The sequence below is a fragment of the Micrasema longulum genome, unplaced genomic scaffold (genome assembly GCF_059751315.1).
Source record: "Micrasema longulum isolate JH-2025_06_02 unplaced genomic scaffold, ASM5975131v1 h1tg000340l, whole genome shotgun sequence".
Lineage (NCBI taxonomy): Eukaryota > Metazoa > Arthropoda > Insecta > Trichoptera > Brachycentridae > Micrasema > Micrasema longulum.
In genome coordinates this window covers 29458-50147 of record NW_028277543.1, presented here as the reverse complement: position 1 = coordinate 50147, position 20690 = coordinate 29458, and the positions used below count along the sequence as shown (strand labels likewise).

The following is a 20690-nucleotide window of genomic DNA, read 5'->3' as shown; positions in this document are numbered from 1 at the left end:
TGTTTCCCTGAAATCAGACGTGATTTTTTTGCTTTGATACTTGCTCAATCTTGCAGCACGTTTCATATCATTACAGTAAGAATGCACGTTTGCTGGGTCACAGATATATAATACAATCGGCCATCAAAGCTACTGTGCATACACCGGAACTTCTTTTTACATATTTTCAAAATAACATTGTACATAAAATTAAATTAAAAAATAATTTGAACATTAACTTAATGCGTAATTACTCATAATAATATTAATGGTCGCTTAATAGTTGATAAAATAGTAGCTTACGTCAAATTTGGGGTCTATGTTTTGCTTTCCATTATCATCTAAAGTGTCCGCTAGAGTTCGGTTGTCTATGACGGGGGTGCGAGGTTGAGAATTTGAAGCTGAATTGCCCTCTGAACCCATTCCCAACTTTGCCTGAAAATAAACAATCAATTTTAAGTATCTAAGAAAAAATTTATCTACGTGATTCTTATATTATTTCTGTTATTCATTACAATGAACTTCCACCAAGAATTTTCACAAACATACTTGAATCTTATTATTTGAAGAGGTTTCAGTAAGATGATAGAATGGCATAGTAAGATAAATTATAGAAAACAAAAAAGAAATAAATACAAAAAAAATACAATATTTGAGTTTGTCCAAATGTTCGTAGACAAAAGACTGGATTTCACCCCCTCGGGGGACATTAAGATTAACAAATTACAACAGGGATGGAGAATACCTTAAATAAGGGAACATGGAAGTCAAGGCATTTACAGGGCTTATGACCTGTCATTGGCTGGTTTAAGTGGCCACTTTACACACTGTGTAACATTCACCATTTTGCCTATGTTTGACCATCCATATTTCTTCAATTCTTCCATTTGTTGATTTTAGTAAAGTTAAAGAGCTGAAACCTTTATTGTTGCGAAGAGATTCATCTGACTGAATTATTTCACATACTAGGCAACGCCTGAAAACAATTTTTCAATTTTAATATTAAAAAAAAAATAGTTTTCGAAAATTCATTAATTTTAACCGTTTCAGACCTGAATTCATTCCTGTGGATATAAATAATATTTTTTATTTTGTGTGTCCTAAAAGAAATATTTTTTTTTGGCATTATTAAGGTTTTTAAAAAAAAAAAATTTATACTTCAATGTTAATTTTTAAAAACAATGGATGTCAAACTGATAGTCAAGCGACAAAATTAATTTAAAATGTGTTATATCTTAAAATATGATTTTTTTCAATAGTATTAATTTTATTTTACTGAAACATGTTTAAAACTTGCCTTACATATCATTTATAAGGACGACAGGATTTCACTCCAAAACAAAAAACCAGCCAGCTGTCAGTAAAAAATGAACTTATCTGGGTTGCGCTGATTACCGACGTACACAAAAAAAACAGAGACGTAATTAGGGGTTCCAGTAAATAAAAAATAAACTCGCGGCTTTTGAATGAAAAAATCTTAAAATTTGTGTCCAAAAAATGACGCAAAAGTACAATTATTTTTTAAAAAAAGGTTTAAAAAACATACCCGCAGTGTCTTTAATCTCTCAGAGTAATATATGTGGCCTTTTCCCGATGGATCATTTGGGTCTGAAAGAAAATGTTAAAATATTGAATTGAAATGAACAATGTAAGTCGGAAGGGTAGTAAATAAAGTTTTTTTCTTGTTACTAAACTAACGAACTATCACACCATTCCACCAGGTAGGCGGAGAAGATAGAATGCCATATTACTGTTTTTTTTATACAGGCCTCGCTTCCTCTACATTCGGTACATCCTCTCATGCACGCATGCCGATTATTCTAACATTTTACATGTCCAATATCTTTGAATATAAAAAAAAAAATATATTTCTTTGAAGTATTTGGTCATGCCATGTCTTTCTCGGTCTTCCTCGATTTCTGCATCCATCAACATTTGCATGGTAAATCTTTTTAGCCTTTCTTTCGCCGCTCTACATGTCCAAACTCCTTAACAGAACTCCTTTCTCGATTTTGTCAATAGAGCTTATCTCCGCCGTACATAATGTACGGATCTCAACATTTGTGCACCTATCGTACATAGTTTTACTACAAATTTGCCTGAGAGACAGCATTCAGCCTAATTTCATTCTTGTTTTTTCAATTCCATACTTCGCTTCCATATGTAAGGGCCGGGTCATTGTGAATGCCTAATTTCGTCTCCTGCGCAAACATTTATTACTCAAAGTTGATTTTATTGAACTGTTCACTCTATTCCCGGCAATTACCCTCCTTTCATTATCGTTCACAGTATTTCCATCCCCAGAAAATATACTTACTGGATACACAAATTCCTCTACCTGTTTTAGGAAAATCTGTGAGTGATTCACAATGATCTCACATTTAGACATACTTTCATTTTTCTTAAAAAATAAACTACAGTAAAACCCTTGTTTTACGTTTTTCAAGGGAGCAACAAAAAAAGTGTAAAACTGAGGAAAACTTTAAAGTGAGGAAATGAAAAATGTATGGAAAAAAATCAATTTCATTAAAATATAATTATTGTACAAGACTTTACTAAATTTACTTCGGAAAAATTGTAAGAACTGTCATGATTGGGGATTATTCATATTTATCAATAATATAATAAAAATATATTTTATTTTTAAACAAAACTGCAATGTGTCATTTTTTTATTGAATTTAAAAAAATACATGCATAAATAATTTTATCTAGGTACTTAATTTTAAAAACACGAAAAAAAAGTTTTGAATTTTTTCCCTAAATATTGGGAAATTTTATTTATATGGTATAACTTTTTTTAGTATGGCACCACAAAATTTCAACTGTCGTTTACATCGTGGACTGTTTCACACTTTTATGATAACTGTTTAAACTATCTCCTTTTCACATTATGTGTGTATAACATCAAATAATATTTATATTGCCAATTTTTTTAACTTTCTGCATCGTAATTTATTGATGTAAAGACTTTATTCTTCCTAAACATGCGTCAACTGCATGTCACTATTTAGTAAAACGTCAAAATTAGACACAAACAAAATGGTCAATTACACTGCACCTACTTTGAATTTAGTTTGAGACAATAATTTACACATTTTTTTATTTACCTCAATTTTACTATCCATTCATACGGCGGCGCGCGGCTTGTCTTTTGACAGATCGAATGAGTTATGAAAAAAATTTCGACGTAAAACCGGGGTTTTGAAAAACGTGAATTGGGGAGAAAATTTAATGAGAATGTATGGAAAAAAAATGGGACCTAAATATTTCGGTGTAAAAAGTGGGAAAACGTAAAATCGAGGAATGTAAAAATGAGGTTTTACTGTACTTTAAATGACATCACAAGTTCTTCTAAATCAACCAATGAAAGAGTGTTGTGATAGATTTCCAGTTTTTGGAAAGCCAACCAACCAACCAGAACAACTCGTGTACAACCTTAATTAAGTTTTATAAATAAATATTCTGTAAATGTCACTCTCCAAGCAAAAGAGCTTACTCTCTTTTTTGGACAGGGACAGCGAAAATATTTGTAGTTTGATAAATTAAAGTGCAATCAATTATAAGTATTTTTTTAAAAACCACCGAGCTTCCTCATTTGTCTTACTGTTACTTATTATATAAATCACTATTCACCTGTGGGGATGTTATTGTTGTACGCCGCCATGGCGGACAGCGGCAAGGGCAGGGGCAGGGTGAGCGGCTGCGGGGGGCAGGCGGGGGGCGGCGCCCCCCCTCCCCCGCCCCTCTCGCGCCTCTCCTCCATCACGCCGCGCAGCCCGCGCTCGATATACTTCCGGAAGAAGTTGGACTTGTCCTTGAGGCAAGACCAGATGTCCACTGCGGGATGCCGCTCCTGGTGCAACAGACGCAATTAGTTCCATGTAAGTGGTACCAGTAGACACATAAAATTTTTAATTATTTGAAATATATTTTTTGCGTAATTTTTTCAAACTCAATTGTAACACACAATTCGCACACCGCGTAACATTCACCATTCTGCCTATGTTGAAACATCCACATTTCCTGAACTCTTCCATATGTTAACTTTTGTGAAGTAAAAGAGCTAAAACCTTTATCATGTAGGGCAGATTCATCCGACTGAACCAATTCACCTACTAGGTAATGCCTGAAAATAATTTTCCAATTTTTATACTTTTTCTTATACCAGTCAACATTGTTTTGAGTATGTCCAAATGTTTGTAGACAGGCTGGATTTCCTCCCTAGGGAGTTATTTAGATCAAAATTTGTTGCAACAGGGTGAGGAAAACATTTTGAGAAATGAATATGAAAGTCTATAGACTGCCCTTTGCGAAGAATTCAGTACTATGAAGAAAAGTAATTTCGCCTGAGTTCGATAGGGATCGTGTTAGGATCTTTAGGATTTTGCCGGTAGTGTCTTGATGATTTGATTTTCCACTGTGATTTGTTATAGATCTGTTGATTGAGTGCATGTTGTATAGGGCAAATTATTCTAATGTTTCCTATATGTATTTGGGTTTCGTGTCGTTTGATTGATTTGTTTGTATTACTACGTTCTTCTTACTTTCCGATGCGGGATCTGGAGCGTACGGCCGCGGTCTCAATTTAGAACTAACACTGTATTCCTCCACTGTAATACTGGGAAATTAGAAAAGGGTGATTGTGCTGACCATGTGTATTTGATTGATCACAAACTGACAAAACTGCAGTGAGGGGTACAATGAAAGTTTTTAAAGTTTATTTGTTTTGTTATTTTCGCGGTTTGATTGTAAAGAAATATTAAATTTTCGCTTAATTAGTTTAAAAAAAAAAAAAAAATTGATATTGATATGCGAAACTGAAGAAAGACTCAAGTCTTTATGAACAGTTTCGGGAAAGGGGTGGATGCTTTCATTGTATAGACTGCCCTAAAAAAACTGCCAGTATTATTCTATAAGGGTAATTGCTATTTTTATGAAAAACACTTCAAAGGTGATGTGTGCATGCCGTAGTTAATGAAAATGAATATGCAATCTTGTATAAAAATAAATGAGTAATAACTGCTTTACTAATAATTACAATAACACATACCCTGAAGTCATACAGTTGGCTGAGTGCCTCCGTCGAGTGCTCCTTCTCCCCGATCCTCTTGAAGATTTGTGCCAATTCCTCCTGAACCATTTTCATGGGACTGCCATCGCCGATGGCGCTACCGACTGGAGCAGATTCGACGTCTATCTTCAGAGACTGTAATAGAATACCACTGTATTAATATGCGAGTGCATTGCCCCAAAAATAGTATCAATTAACAAATAAAATTTAATTAGAGATTAGACAAGGAATCGGAAAACGAGTGATCAAAAATCTTGCAACTGTAGGTCATTTTTACTTACATTATACAGCACGAATTTCTGTTAACCTTTTCAACCCGTGTGTTCATTAAAATACATGCGATATTTATGATTTATTTACTTAAGTACCGACCTAAATTAAAAACTGGTATTCCTAAATACTTTTATACTGTTTACTGCTTACGTTGGTAGTCGGAATTACACACAAATGTTAATTTTAACAGTAAGTATCTGGCTGGTTTCTGAGTGAATTCCTGTCTTGTTGCTTGTTGAATAGCTTGAATCTTATACAAACTTTTGACAAAAAGATTTAAACCAACCAATTTAATAAACATATATTGCAAGATACGTGAATTATGATCATGGTCAATTTATTATCAGTTTGAGAGCCACATTAAAAATTAATATTAAATATATATTTTTAGAAATATAAAATACCTAAATTTTTCAAATAATTCATCAGCACATATGAAAAGAAAAATTATTTTCATATCCGGAGGAATTACAAATTTTAGGTCTGAAAGGGTTGTCTTGGTGTTCTTTTTTCAAATAAGCGTGTGCAGAATCTGACCAAAATGAAAATGTGTTAATTAAGCGTTCACATGCGAGACTTCAAACAAATTTATGTATTGTAAGGGTCAAAATGTATGGTAAAACCGCATGTAATGCAGATGATACGTTCCAACACTGCGTGCGAAATTCAATACTACAGCATAATACTGAAACGGCGTTAAGTAGGATCTTACTGTAATCATAATCTTACTGAAATCAAATAATAATGAACAAAGATAAAATCATACCTTGAATAGCTTCATAAGGTAGGCATGAAGCTCCGACTCGTTTACATCAGGGATAAGAGTGAGATGGTTGATGATGCTTCCTCCTTTCTTCTTCACCAGTGTGTGTACCATTGTCTTGACAGTCCTGTAAAGTGCTTAATTCATTCAAATACACAAATTATGTTTTTACAGGGTAAATACATAGTTACAGTAAAACCCCTAAATTATGTTTTTTGAGGGACCGACAAAAAATGACAATACATCGTAGTGAAAAAAAAATAATCCAGCAAAATATTTATAATTAAAAAATTTATGCAGCAATGTTTGAACCATTTTTTTTGCAACATTTTGAATATCATATTCATCAATAATAAATGTCTGTAAAACACAAAAAACTATCTTTAAAATTACAACTAAAACTCGAAAATGGAGGCAATAAATGTTCGTAAAACACAATAAACTGTTTGCAAAATTACAATAAAAAAAAAAAAACACAAAAATGGCGGCAATAATTTTGATTATCGATTTAACTTACCAACAAGTTGGTATAGTGATAGAGATTAACTTCAGACTCTTGTGCTGTCAGTTTTCAGTGGGGATCGCAATTTTTTGCGACCAACAAGTTGGTATTATCATTAAAACTAACTTCAGACTCTTGAGTTGTCAAAAACACGAAAATGGCGGCAATAAATGCTTGCAAAACACATTAAACTGTCTTTAAAATTACAAATTTCTATTAAAAAGTTGGTATAATGATAGAAACTAAATTTTGACCTAGAGCTGTCAGTTTTCAGTACGGATTGCAAATTTCTCCATCGTTAATTGCGGGTAAAAAACATAAAACCGGGTTTTTAATGTACTAAAAAATTCAAAATTCAATGGGACTACAAAAATTACATGTAAATCGCAAATTGCGGGGACGTAATTTCGGGGTTTCACTGTATTATGTTCCACGGAATATATAAAAATAAAAAACTGTAAAGGGAAAATACAGTCAAATAATTTTGTCACGTTCACAGACACAGTTTTCTCATAGGATCCATTTATATGGACACGTCATAACTTTCTTATTTTTAGGAATATTTCACATTCAATTGGACCGTGATGGAGACTGCGATGGGCAGGGCACACAGAAAGAATGAGTAAAGAAAGAGTGCCCGATAAGATACTTCACACAAAGGTAGAGTAGCGTTGGTCGACCCAAACTCTAATGGCTGGATGAAGTGCAGTGGGGTGTGGATGCTATTGGAACCAGGGACTGGAGGAGTACATGTCAGGATAGAGGGACATGGCGACCAATGTTGGAGGAGGCTAAGACCCACAGCAGGTGATGTTATTGTCATCATGGCTTCGGTATCTAAAATAAAAATTTGTTTCTTCTAGTTATTCGATGACGCTACAGCCCAAATCGAGCCTTGACCTCCTTCAACATTTGTAGAAGCTGCGCTGCATCTCCGTCACCCTCTCACCTCAGCCTGGGTCTTCCGATCCTACCTCCTAGATGTTCAGTCATGATTCTCTTAGTTCCTCGCGATTTGTCATTTTTTGTACATGTCCAGCCCATCTCAATCTGAGCAGTCTACTGTGTTGAGTTACTAGGGGCTTCATAAATGCTGCACAGTTCATAATTTCCCCTAATGCACCACTCTTCTCCATCTTTCACAAGACCACAGATTTGGCAAATTCAAAATATTAGTTTAATATGCGGTTGATGAATGCAATATTTCATTTCTGACTGATCATGTTTCCGGGGTGCTGATTCTGTACCTAGTGATAATGACGATTAAAAGTGAATGATTTAGTACAGACCTGAAAGGTGTATCGCTGATGTTAGTATTCCTCTTCCAGTAGCTGCTGGGGTAGGCCTTAAAGAACAGGTGCAGCTGCAGCATCAGGCGGTCATAGTCGAGACGTTCTGTGTCCCAAGACGGGATCAGCTTCATGACTTTCCACAGACACTTCATCTCCAGCTCCTGGTAGCGTGTGGAGGGCGGCTCCCCGGACACTGACTTGTCCAGCAAGCTAATCAGTGCCCTGGCAACAAAACATCGTGTCTTATTACTATTTAACATTTTATTTTATAATCAAACAGCGAATTAATATGAAATAAAAAAAAAACAAGTTTATCACAAATAAAAGATGGGTGATCTATAAATTTAGAATAACAGAGACCAGTTCCATCGCTTTTTTTCTCAAGTAACATCTTCCACTGGTATCTGTATTATAAAATTAAATCTATTTATACCCAAGTAAAAAGGATAAAGAATCCAAAATTACGGGCACCACGCCACATTCCTGCCCCCCGAGATAACCTCCGAATGGTTGTTGATTAGACTTACACAATTAGGGCAGTGTGGTCACTCCTCTCGAGCACCTTGACACACACGTTGTTAGTGACGCGCACGAGCTTGTCCTCTCCCTCTGTGCAATTGCGCTCTAGGGCGCGGCTGACCAGCAGACGGAGTAGCTGGTCTACCAAGGCGCTCACCGTACTCCACGATACGTTCCTCCCAGCGATTTTGCCATCGTAAAACTAAAACAGTCAAAAACAAAACATTTTATCAACAACAATATTTTTAATACTCCACCCCCAAAAGAGTTATCAACAGAGGGAAAACATTTTTGAGAAGGCTGGAGACTATTGACCCTCAAAACTCCTATGGCGGGGACTACCTCGTCTGAGTATCAAATTTATAAAATGATACTATCATTTGTTTGAGAAAAAATTGAACTTTCTCATATGAGATATGTATATACAAAGAAAAATAAACTTGATAAACTAGATTTCTATTCGAAAATTCGGAACAAAGTAAATAAAATTTTTGCAATTTATTTTCATTCAATGTTTAAAAATTACCAGCCGGTCACATATTATTTTTGAAGATGAAATAAGATGGAAAGTCACACTTCTTAGCCAAGAGTGAGAAAATTGGATCCAAGGACTGTGCAGTGTGCAGTGACCGAAATAAAAAGGGAGGGAGAAAAGAATCACTGAACTTTTTTTTTTAAATAAAAAAACAAATTTTAGCATTCTTATGATTTACCAAATACTTCGACTTTTGGGGCCATTTTCAATGAGTCGTAGATAACTCACTATTAAAAAACGGGAATCAAGTGAAGTAGAGTGGGGTTTGAACGTCAGACCTCTAATCCATGAGTCCGGAACACTAGCTACAACCCGGTTTTTGTGGTTTTGCGAAATATGTTCACAGAAACACACAGATATTTTTTCAATAGTCATAAAAAGGTTTTATTTTTAAATAAATCTGTTGATAAATAAATTTGTTTTTTTTTTGTGAAATTCTTATCCTTCGTTTTGCAAGAATTTAATTCAGAGTGTAAAATAGAGTTTAAAGGATTAACATTATTACAAGGGTGTTGTGACAGAAATTCCTGAGTAATTTGGTTTATTTTTTAACTGAAGAGTTCCTTTGTTGTGAAACATGTTGCCTCGAAGCATCAAGGCAACCAATCACCAATTTAAAGATTAAACCTCCATATGAGCGATCTTTGTTATAATATTATAGAGGTGCAGATAATTAATTAATTTTATTATTTTATACATCTTTTTCATTTCTTATCTTCAACATAATTTGAATTATTGTCTTAAGTGTAAACATTTTTTTGATGTGGGCATGGGTGTCTTACACTAATTTACGAAGAAGTTGTCAATATATTTTGTACATACTGTTTGCTTACCCAATAAAATAAATAATTATAAAGACCTCGTAGCCCAAAATTAAAATGTGGAAATGGGTTGTCACAAAAATTTGCTATAATGATTGTAATTACCGCGCTAAGAACAGTCATCACAAATCGGTAGGCATCGAAGATATCGGAATGGTTGGCTGCCTGAGTTGGCCTCTGCAAAATCTGCAGTTGTTCCACGATGGCCAACAGGAGTGGCTCCTCAAAGGGGGCCATCAGGTTAGCTCGGTTTGAGCTCAATATGCCGCTTATTTGGGACAGGGCACTTATAGCCACCTGGAAAAAAACAAAATTATTAACTTTCTTACAAAGAGGAGAGAAGTTTAAGATCTAGTTGAAACAGAGTTTGATTCTCAAAGTGTGTTCCTTGTTAATTGAGAGAAAGAAGTAGTGTTCTCCTGTAAAATGTTATGTTTTTAGCTATGATGTTTTGATGATCATGGCTCGAGATCTAAATCTAATATCGGGACATTCAAAGAGTCACATTTCATTATATTACAAATATCAGGACATTCCAAAAGTCATAATCATATTATCTAATGTTGCAAATATCTGGACATTCAAAAACCCATATTATAAAATATTACAAATATCGGGACATTCAATGAGTCACATTTTATTATGTGTTCTGAATTGATTTCTGGAGTCCATATTATGAGAGAAGCGTTCATTTTCTTTCCCGTTGTCTGTGGTTTCGTATCGTCTATTCCTGGGTCAATGTCTTAATCTATGGTCGCTCTGTCCGTTTCCGCCAATTTGGTATCCCGGTCATCCATGGATTTTGTTTTACCATAAAGCGTCATTTTCCAACGTGTTAAGACGTTCGTTGATTTTGTCCGATCATTTCGAAAAAATCTCATATATTCCTGGGAAAAACAGCGTTACCATCGATAAAAACTTTTAAGGACGGTTATATTATACAATTTAAATTACGAAAGTTCCGCATTCTCACGTATAACGATCAGTAATCATCGTGTTTTGGGGTTTGTTTACAAAACACCATGTTGATAAGCACGGCTATCGTTTAAAAAACATTGTGAGAGTTTAATATTGTTAAGTGTTGACGCTTGAAGTTGTTCCTGTCTTACTATAAAAACTATAAAATACGTGAACAAACGATCTTCATCTACCCGGCATTGTCGCTTATTTACCTAAAAAATATTATTTTTCACCGTCGTAAACAAACGACGCCATCTTGAAAATCACCTGTTGTGTGTTTACAAACATCGCGCGAGTGAATATTTTAAGTGTGACGGATAATTGATCTATTTATGTGACGGATAACTCATTTACTAAGAATTTGGTGCTTCGAGTCAAATTTTGAAATATGTATTTCGTGTAAATTTCAATTTCGTCCTAATTGTCGGTAAACATCGGTCGTCATTTTGAATACTCCGACCTCTTTAGTCTTCAGTACTAAGTTTACTCGACTTTTTAAATAAATCTGCAGACTTTTTGAGATAACAATGAGTGATGCAGAAAATGTTCAACCTCACTCATTATCGCCGGTGGCTGGGCCCTCTCGATGCAGCGAATCGCCAAAAAGATCTCACAAATCGCCCGGTCCTTCATCGTCAGACACAGAGTCTCCCGAGCCGCGACAGCAAAAGCGGCTAAAAGTGTTGATGGACCCGAGAATAGACTATCTAGTCCAACAGATCGGAATTCTGACTGACGCGGTATTCCAAAGTCAAACCGGCACCAATGTCGCAGCGCCAGGTAATACTTCTCCCGTAGAGTCGGAACTGCAAGAGGACGAAGATTTTCTCCAACAACCTCCCGGACTAGAGGAACACGTGGATGCTCAAGAAGAGCTGCAGCTGGATTTCCAGGAACCCAGCACGACAGTCAAGGAACCGGTCCATCCAAAAGCTAATCCAAACAGGATTCGAGCATTGGAAAAGCTCCAACACTTCGACAGTGATAACTGGGCCGGCGTGCGATACGCGGAGGTCCAGAAGAAATTTCTGGCAGAACCGTCGTTTGTTGAACTCAAAGTCAACGACGAGCTCAGACGCTGTGATGTCAGCTCTTCTACTCAAGCTTCACTTGAAAAGTCTTTTGCTGCTCTATCGCACGCCCTCCTCATACAGAAAGAGGAGTTTCAGTCAGGGCTCCAAGCATTGGTGAATTGGGCCGCCGGCGAGAGCACGGCTCTTAACAAAAAGACCTTATTTGATAAGGTCAAATTTTTGTTTGCTCCCGACTCCGCATACCAAAGGGTTTCTGAGGACATTCTTCAGATGGTATGTGGCAGGCGAACGGAGGCGGTACAATTTCGCAGGAAAGCCATCCTCGGAGAAGTTAAAGATGAGCACGTCAGAGAGGGACTTAGCAGAATTCCTCCTAGCTCGGAACACCTGTTTAGCAAGGGAAATCTGACGTCTTTCCTATCTAGGGTAGGTACTTCCGACAGGTTGACGGTAAAACCGGTGATACCTCAACCTTCATTGAGACCTCAGGTACCTATCAGGAAAAAGCCAGACAACCAGTTTTTTCGTGAGCAGCGAAGGCCTCTCACTAGCAAAAATCATGGTTTTCCCAAAGGAGGAGCTGGTCCCAGCAAGTTTTCTACAAAGAAAAAAGGGGGAGGCAAGCCCACCTCTGCTGGTTCAAAAGAGAACAAGCCTAGAGGAAGGCACACCCGTAATTGACGCCAGAAGGAATCCATTTCGTGGGGGGTGTTTAAAGTTATTCCAGGCAGCTTGGTCGACACTGGGAGCACCAACATTTATGCTGGAAATGATCAGGGGGACACGGATACCCTTCGTGTCAAAACCTACTTTGATAATGCCACACAAAAATACTTTAAACCAATTTTGCACACCGCCCTCTGCCGAGATGGACTTCCAAATAAAGGAACTTACCGAGACCGGTGTTCTGGAAGCTGCGGACTTATCTCCCAGCTTCCTATCAAAAATGTTCCTAACACCAAAATCGGACGGCTCCCTACGTGTAATCTTCAACTTGAAGTCTCTGAATCTGTTTTTAGACCCTGCTCCCTTCAAACTAATAAGCCACTACAAAGTTCCGGAATTTTTGCAACCAAAAGATTGGTTGACAAAAATAGACCTCTCACAAGCCTATTATCATCTCCCGATCGCACCAAAGCATCGGAGATTCTTGCGCTTGGTCTACCGAGGAAATTTACTTCAGATGACAAGTCTGCCCTTTGGCCTTTCATCTGCTCCCAGAATGTTCGCGACCCTTACAAATTGGGTAGCCGAGTTACTGCGTCGGAAGGGTATACGGACAATCGTGTATCTCGACGACTTCCTCCTTGCGAGCCAATCCAAGGAGGATCTAGGCCAACAGACACGGCTAGCAGTAGATACTCTACAATTTCTGGGGTGGAATGTAAATTTCCAAAAGTCAGTGCTCTCCCCAACACAAAACACAGAATACCTGGGGATCGTATGGGACATGCGCAACAATCGCAAGTCCCTGTCAGAACGGAAGTGTACGGCATTCCACCAATCACTTCGAGCGATACTGTCTTGCCGGCAATGGTCTCTAAAGCAAGCGGAAAGTCTCCTGGGAAGGTTAAACTTTGCCAACTTCGTGGTAAAAAGAGGACGAATGCACTGCCGACAGTTGCAGATAGCGAGCAAATCGCTAAAGCACCTTCCACCAAGAAGGTTAGTCCCGATGACCGAGGAGTGCTTGCAGGAGGTAGAATGGTGGACAGAAAACTTGCACTCGTCAAACACCATTCACAAGGAAATGTTCAGCCATTTCCTGACAACAGACGCCTCAGACCTGGCTTGGGGAGCAACATTGGACGATTTAACTTTATCAGGTCAGTGGACCGACCTACAGAAAAAGTGGCATTCAAACCGGAAAGAGTTGTTCGCAGTGCTTGCAACCCTTCAACACTCAGCACACAATCTCTCCGGTTCAGAAGTCTTAGTGCAATCGGACAACAAATCAGTAGTCGCATATATCTCCAAGGAAGGAGGCACCAAATCCATAACACTCTTAAATCTGACCCAAGACCTCCTGACCCTTGCAGACGAGTGGGATATCTCGCTGACAGCGCAGTTTATTCCCGGAAAATACAACGGCGACGCAGATCACCTGTCCCGGGGAAAAACATCTCCGGAATGGCACCTTTTACCAGCAGCAACCGAACTAATTTTCAATCACTTCGGACAACCCGATATAGACCTGTTCGCTTCCAAAACGGCACACGTGACTTCAACATATGTTTCAAGAGATTGCACAGACTCGTGCGCAATCTTTCAGAACGCTTTCAGTCAATGTTGGGATTACAATCTTGCCTGGATTTTTCCCCCGCCAAACTTAATACCACGAATTCTAGCACACCTGAACAAGGCAACCGGAACCTTTCTCCTTGCAGTCCCGAGGTGGCCGAGGGCGTTCTGGCGACCAGACTTAATACGCCGATCATTAGCACCGCCATTGAAAATAGCCAACTTGGAATCTGTACTAATCGACACATCAACCAGCAAACCTCCACCCAAAATCCAAGAACTGGAAATAGAAGTATGGAAAATTGGGGGTGGGACAGCGTTTTGAACAGATGGAATCCAGAAGAGAAGAATTTACTTCTATCAGGATGGCGAACTTCGACACTAAATACTTATAAGCCAGCTTGGGACAGATGGTGCCGCTGGGCATCAAAGAACAATTTCCATCCTAACAAACCTACTGCAAACCAGGTGGCCAGGTACTTGGCACAGTTGTTTATTGATGAGAAATTGTCATATAACACTATACTAGTGCATAAGTCAGCAATAGCAACGTTCTGTAACCCAACGGCTGAAGAAAGTCTTAGTTCAAATTTTTTAGTAAAACATACCCTGAAAGCGATAGCTATGGCAAAATCTACTCTTCCAAAATCTCCAATCTGGAATCCACAGATTGTAAAAGACTGGCTATGTAAAAATAGTCCTAAATTAAACTCCCTATACGAGATCTCCTGTAGAGTGGCAACACTATTACTGCTCTCATCGGGACGGAGAGTACACGACCTGATGTTGCTAAATATCTCGGAAGGGAACCTGCAGGACGAAGGTACTTCCATTATCCTACATCCGTCTTTCGGATCAAAGACAGACACCCGGTCACACCAGCAATCCAGCTGGAAACTTTTAGAATCACCGGAACCCAACATAAACCCGGTCTTTTGGATAAGAAAACTAGTAGAATTGTCAAAGGATCGGAGATCGGAAGTAGATAACCTCAAAAGCCTGTTTATAAGCACTAGGGGCCCCGTAAAAGCTGCTACAAGAACCATTATAGGAGGATGGATAAAGACCACACTGAAAATGGCTGGAGTGGAAGCTACTCCCGGCAGTACACGTTCAGCGGTCGCATCCCTCAATTGGTTAGAAAACTACCCAATTGATAATATATTAGAGAGAGGAAACTGGAAAACTGAAAATACCTTCAGAAAATATTACCAAAGAAAGTTGCTAAATCATACAGTCTCAAAAGGTTCCTCTCTAGCAAGCCTGTTTCAACCGGTTAATATCAAATAAAGGCGTCACCCGGTCACCAGGAGATAACAGACAGATCTCTCATAATATGGACTCCAGAAATCAATTCAGAACACATAATATTGGAGTTTTACCTACCATTAAAACTCTTATTATGTTTCTATTGATTTCTGGAGTCCAGGTAACACCTACCTGGTGCATTATGAGCTTTATGAAAAAACAAAATCCATGGATGACCGGGATACCAAATTGGCGGAAACGGACAGAGCGACCATAGATTAAGACATTGACCCAGGAATAGACGATACGAAACCACAGACAACGGGAAAGAAAATGAACGCTTCTCTCATAATATGGACTCCAGAAATCAATAGAAACATAATAAGAGTTTTAATGGTAGGTAAAACTCCAATATTATGTTGCTTATGTTGGCACATTCTAAATGAATGTTATAAATATGGAACAGTGCAAATACCGATAGATTGGGGCTGGCGATGGCCTGAATATTCCTGGTGAGAGTGTTATCCTGCTCGTACATCGGGGGAGCAGGCTGCGTAGGGGATTGGTGCAACGCGCGCATGGCCGCACGGGCCTCCATAATCCCAGCGTTGGGCCGCGACGGCGGAGACAGGGGCAAGGAACTGAAAAAAAGACATGATATTAAAAAGATTCATATTTTAAATAAAAAAGATTCGTTTTTTCTTTGATGATTTACCTAATTTTAAAATAATTTTCACCATCATTATTTTATTCAAATAACAGCGTGTCTGGATCTGTTTTAAGACATGGAAGGTGAGGTGACTTTATGGTTTAGGTGCCAGTCCAATGTTGCCATGAAGATCTAACTTTTAAACTAATATTTCACACCCCCCCGCCAGGAATCTAACTCGGGAACTCAAGCATGATAGGAAAATGCGCTACTTTTGGTAATAATATTATTGTGTAAGTACAGCTATTCGTCGGCTTACGACTGTTCGACTTTAGGACCATAATCCGCGATCAGTTGTTCGCCTGCACTGAATACATTAAATCGAGATTTCCAAATAAGGTAATGATTATTCAACCACAGAGATACGCAAAATAATATAAAAAGAAACATAAAAACCCGATAAATGACAGTGATACACTATTTCATTATCGTTGTATAATAATCAGACTTACGACCTATTTTCCAGAACCGATCGCGGTCGTAAGTTGAAGAATAGCTGTAATAGGTACCTATTATCTATGTTACTGCTTCCCTAATTCAAAACCTCACCTAGGTAGGGGCGGCTGGACTGGCTCGTCCAGGAAGCTGAGATCCATCTCCTGCAGCACGGGACGCCGGGTCATTGCGCGAATATCTTCCTGTAGCCCGTCTTCGATGGCGGCCATTACGTTAGGATCGAGCCCGAAGGGACCGCTCACAGGCCGCGCCTGCTCTCGCCTCACTGCAGATTGGGGCCTGGTGGGAAATCCACATTCACATATTATTTACTAATCATTAATAACAAGAATAACTAAACCAAACATAGTTGTCCATTCCACTACAATCACAACATACAGTAAAATGAAATAAACAATGTTTACTAATAAATACACAACCCAATAATGATAATTATTACATAATATATTAATCTACGATATTTATTTGACAAAGGACAGTTTTTGTATGTTCGATACAATATTTCATTAACTACACCGGAACCTCTTTTTACATGGTGGATTTGTTCCACGCAGTTCTGCATAAAAAAAGAAGTATACTAAAAAAATAACAACAATGGATAGATTTCATTGTATGAAATTCAATTTGGGATAATTTTTTTACTACAATAAATTCCTTATAGGGACTAAGAGTCATTAGTTTTAAATTATTACTATTTTTACTCTTAAAAATGTATTTTTGGTTAATTAAAATCGTAAGTAATATATTAACCCTTATGATACGGTGTGAAAAAACTTCCTCGAGTCACTGTGTGGGTAACCTGGGGTTAGGAAATGACTGCCCGATAATAATCACCTCAAATGAATGTAGTCTCTTTCTCTCAAATGAATGTTTTATCTATTTGTCTAGGAGTACTCGATATTTTGTCATTTTCGGAGATCCTGATGGATAAAATATTTAATTTATAATTATCTAATATACCTAAAATGTTTTTTTTCTGCCAAAAAAATTCATGGTAGTTGCCAAGATATTAATTTAATTTAGCGCAATTTGCAACACCGGTTACTTCACAGGAACGGGCGGGTTAACAGAACGCTTTTTGGGTTCCCCTGCCAAAAAAAATATTTGATAGTTGCGTGGTATTACAGTAACACCAACGATATACATCGCACATTGAGTGTAAAATCGTAATACGTAATAATATGACGGTTTGAAAAATTTTGTGTGTTTTTTTTAAATTTTTTATGCGTTAATGTTTCATTTAAACTTACTTCCCTTTACACTTGTGACAAATGTGATGAAACGAAATTAGCCTTACCTTGGTTTTACACTCACGGTGCGACAGATATTCAATATTTATACTACCATAGACTATATTTATAATCCATTGCTAAATCCATACAAACAATTTATTTTCTAAATTTAAAATCTAAAGCCATATTTAAACAGCACATTTTTAATTTTATTAATTCATCCGTGAACAATTGAAATGACCAACTGCAAAAGAAACGAGGATTGGCAAGAATTTTCGAATAATGTTAATTTTTAAATCAAATTTTAAAATGGCTAAAGACTTTCATTTAAACTATTTATTACACCTACTTAAAATAAGGTTTTACAAAACAAACATTAAATTACTTTTAAAAAAAAACCTTTCAAAATTATTGACTGGTCAAATTATAATTGGACAGAGATGAATTTTTTATTACAAATATTAAATTCTTTATGGACATCAGAGTACAAAACGAAAATGACAGCACAGTCTAAATTTCAGATTCAAAAATAAAATACCCCAGAAAAAGAAATATAACAAAAATTACGCTCCGTTCAGTCGACCTCCGTTCGGCAGTTGCCCTCTGAAGTTGGCGGGTATATCTAGATCCAAGAGTGATGGGGTCTTTATTAAATTTCCCTTCAGAGAGTTCTTATCTTCCTGGCTTAATCGCCTGCCCTTTATTTCCGCCATTTTCTGTTTCATACTGGCAATCTTGTTCCGTCTATGGCAACATTGGTTCGCCAAGGTTTGAAATTTCAAATTAAAAAGGGAATAAAAGCAAGTATGAAGAAGTATAGTATAAAAGTTTGTATTTATATAACTGTTTTGATATAAATTGGTCAATTTTGAAGAAGCTTTTCAAGGAGTTTAATTAAATATGTTTTAAAATGAAAAAATTACATTTTACAGGGAATTGGATATTTCTATGGAAATTCGGAATGTACTTTGTAATAAGAATGAAAATTTTTAATTTTATTTTTGGCTTTACAAAGCTAACAGCCATACATATTATCATCCATTTATTGATTAACGCTCAAAGGGCTTTTACATATACAGAGGAAATATAATTTTAATTTTATAAAACAAGTTATTTAATTTTAAAAAACAATTGAAAATACTAGAAAGTTACAGCAAATACATCTATTTTTTGGTTATCAGTGTGTTCCCAAGAGAGTGAATTCTCGGAAACAGAGAACCAATGTGCGAATTTAACTTAGATATTATGATACGGGCTTGGTAAGAGAAAGAGACAAATAGAATAAAGGGGAAATGTAATTAGTTTGGATGTAATAACAGTGCAATATCCTGCTGAGCCACAAGGTAATTCATTCTAAATCAATGATAAATAAACAACCTTTTTCATAGTTTATCCAGTAATATTTTCAAAATCTTCTAGCATGACTCTATAAAGTGATACATCTTTTAATATTGTCATATTTTAATAGGAGATAAAGAATATAATAATGAAGACAAAATAAAAATAGGAGCCAGGTAGTAATAATTTGCGAATAAATAACATCCATTATGCGATAGAAAAAAGCAAAGATAAAATGGAAGAAAAGAAGAATGATTTAATCACCTCATCTGTGGTGGAGGGTAATTGGGAATTGCTTCTTCCTCTTCGTCTTCGTAATCGTTTGATGGTTGGTTCTGGTCCGTGATGATCTGTTTTTGAATGTTAGACTGAAAAATATTTTAAAATACAAAATAATTCCACTATGTTCAACCGATTTAACCCTTCCGGACGTAAGGGGGATATCTAGGGTCAATTTTTTGTTAATCGTCATATAGATTTAATTTTTTTGCATAAACCAATATCATATTAAGAGTGCTTCAAAATTTAAAACCGATTAAATAAATTCCTAAAATACAATTAATTCAAATCAGTTGAGATTTTCCGTAACCAATCCACAAGTCCCTTTGCCCGAAAAGAGTATAAGTTTATATCAGTTTAAGTTGTCTTTGTGTCGAGGATCTTGTGATTATATTAGTGGTATGTGGTGTATTGTTGAGGTTATGCCTGTCATTTGACTGTTGCATGTACAAAGTAAGTTTACTTTTTGAATGCATAAATGAGAAATGTTTTAGAGTATAATTGTTTCGGTGTCTTAAGTTCTGATTTGTGAAATATTTTTTCAGTAGATGTCTGTATCGGGACCCAGAGTATTATTTTAATAATGGATTTTCATGCAACCAATACTCTAGTCAACAGTTTATATTTAACTGACCTCTTGTTGAATGGGTCTTCCGGTGGAACTTAGTGGAAGGAGCATGGATTTTCTGTTAGTGGTGTCTTTTCCTTTAGCGGCACGTTTAATTCTCTCTTCTAACAATGAATGGTCTTTGTCGGATATCTGAAACATTGAACATAGTTAATTGATTTATTTTTTTAATTATCAAAAGTGCTACAAATTAATATAGATGGGTGCAGAAAGCAAAAGAGACATAACCAAATCCAAAATATGAAGTACCTGTCCAATCATCTTGTAGACTTTCTCCCCCTCTAGGAAGTAGGCCTGCACCACGCAGTTGAGGGCACCGTTGCGCACCGAGTTGTCACGGTCCGAGATCTGGCGAGCGATCTCCTTGAGGGCCGCGGCCGGTGAGGGGCCACAGATGCTCACCCCGTAGCTCTCGATCAGCAGTCCCAGCACCTCCAGACACTCTATAAGAAAGGAAAGTGCATCAGACAAGGAGTATGACATTTAAGAATTGTTTTTACAAAACTTTTATTTACACTAATAGGGTATGTTTTAGCTACATTGTCTTTTCTATCGTTAATGATAATTATATCTGTTTCTCAGAGGCAAAAGGATGCAAATCAGACGTCAAATGTTCAACAAAAGTCTAAAGAATCTATTTTTAACATTTATACTTTTAAGTTTGTTAGTGAAAATTCTTGATGGATGTTCATTGTAATTTATTATTTTTATTTTTTTTTATTTTTTTTATTATTTTTTCACGCCCATAAGGCTTTTACATACATGAAAATTTTACAAAATATAAGTATATAAACAACATTAAATTTAA

The 20690-nt window shown here is 36.8% G+C and overlaps 1 protein-coding gene across 1 annotated transcript in view; it reads right to left on the bottom strand.

Moving 5' to 3' along the window:
- msps (msps cytoskeleton-associated protein 5) overlaps nt 1-20690 on the bottom strand; it is a gene marked incomplete at its 5' end in the record, with an annotated part of 59686 nt that overhangs the window by 9855 nt on the left and 29141 nt on the right. The window contains 13 exons of the mRNA XM_088225280.1: nt 283-414; nt 1526-1587; nt 3615-3834; nt 5032-5187; nt 6092-6215; nt 7880-8104; nt 8410-8603; nt 9863-10054; nt 15716-15881; nt 16499-16684; nt 19240-19343; nt 19889-20014; nt 20132-20325. Of these exons, the coding sequence (XP_088081406.1) occupies nt 283-414; nt 1526-1587; nt 3615-3834; nt 5032-5187; nt 6092-6215; nt 7880-8104; nt 8410-8603; nt 9863-10054; nt 15716-15881; nt 16499-16684; nt 19240-19343; nt 19889-20014; nt 20132-20325 (2081 nt within the window). The remainder of the gene's footprint in view (nt 1-282; nt 415-1525; nt 1588-3614; nt 3835-5031; nt 5188-6091; nt 6216-7879; nt 8105-8409; nt 8604-9862; nt 10055-15715; nt 15882-16498; nt 16685-19239; nt 19344-19888; nt 20015-20131; nt 20326-20690) is intronic.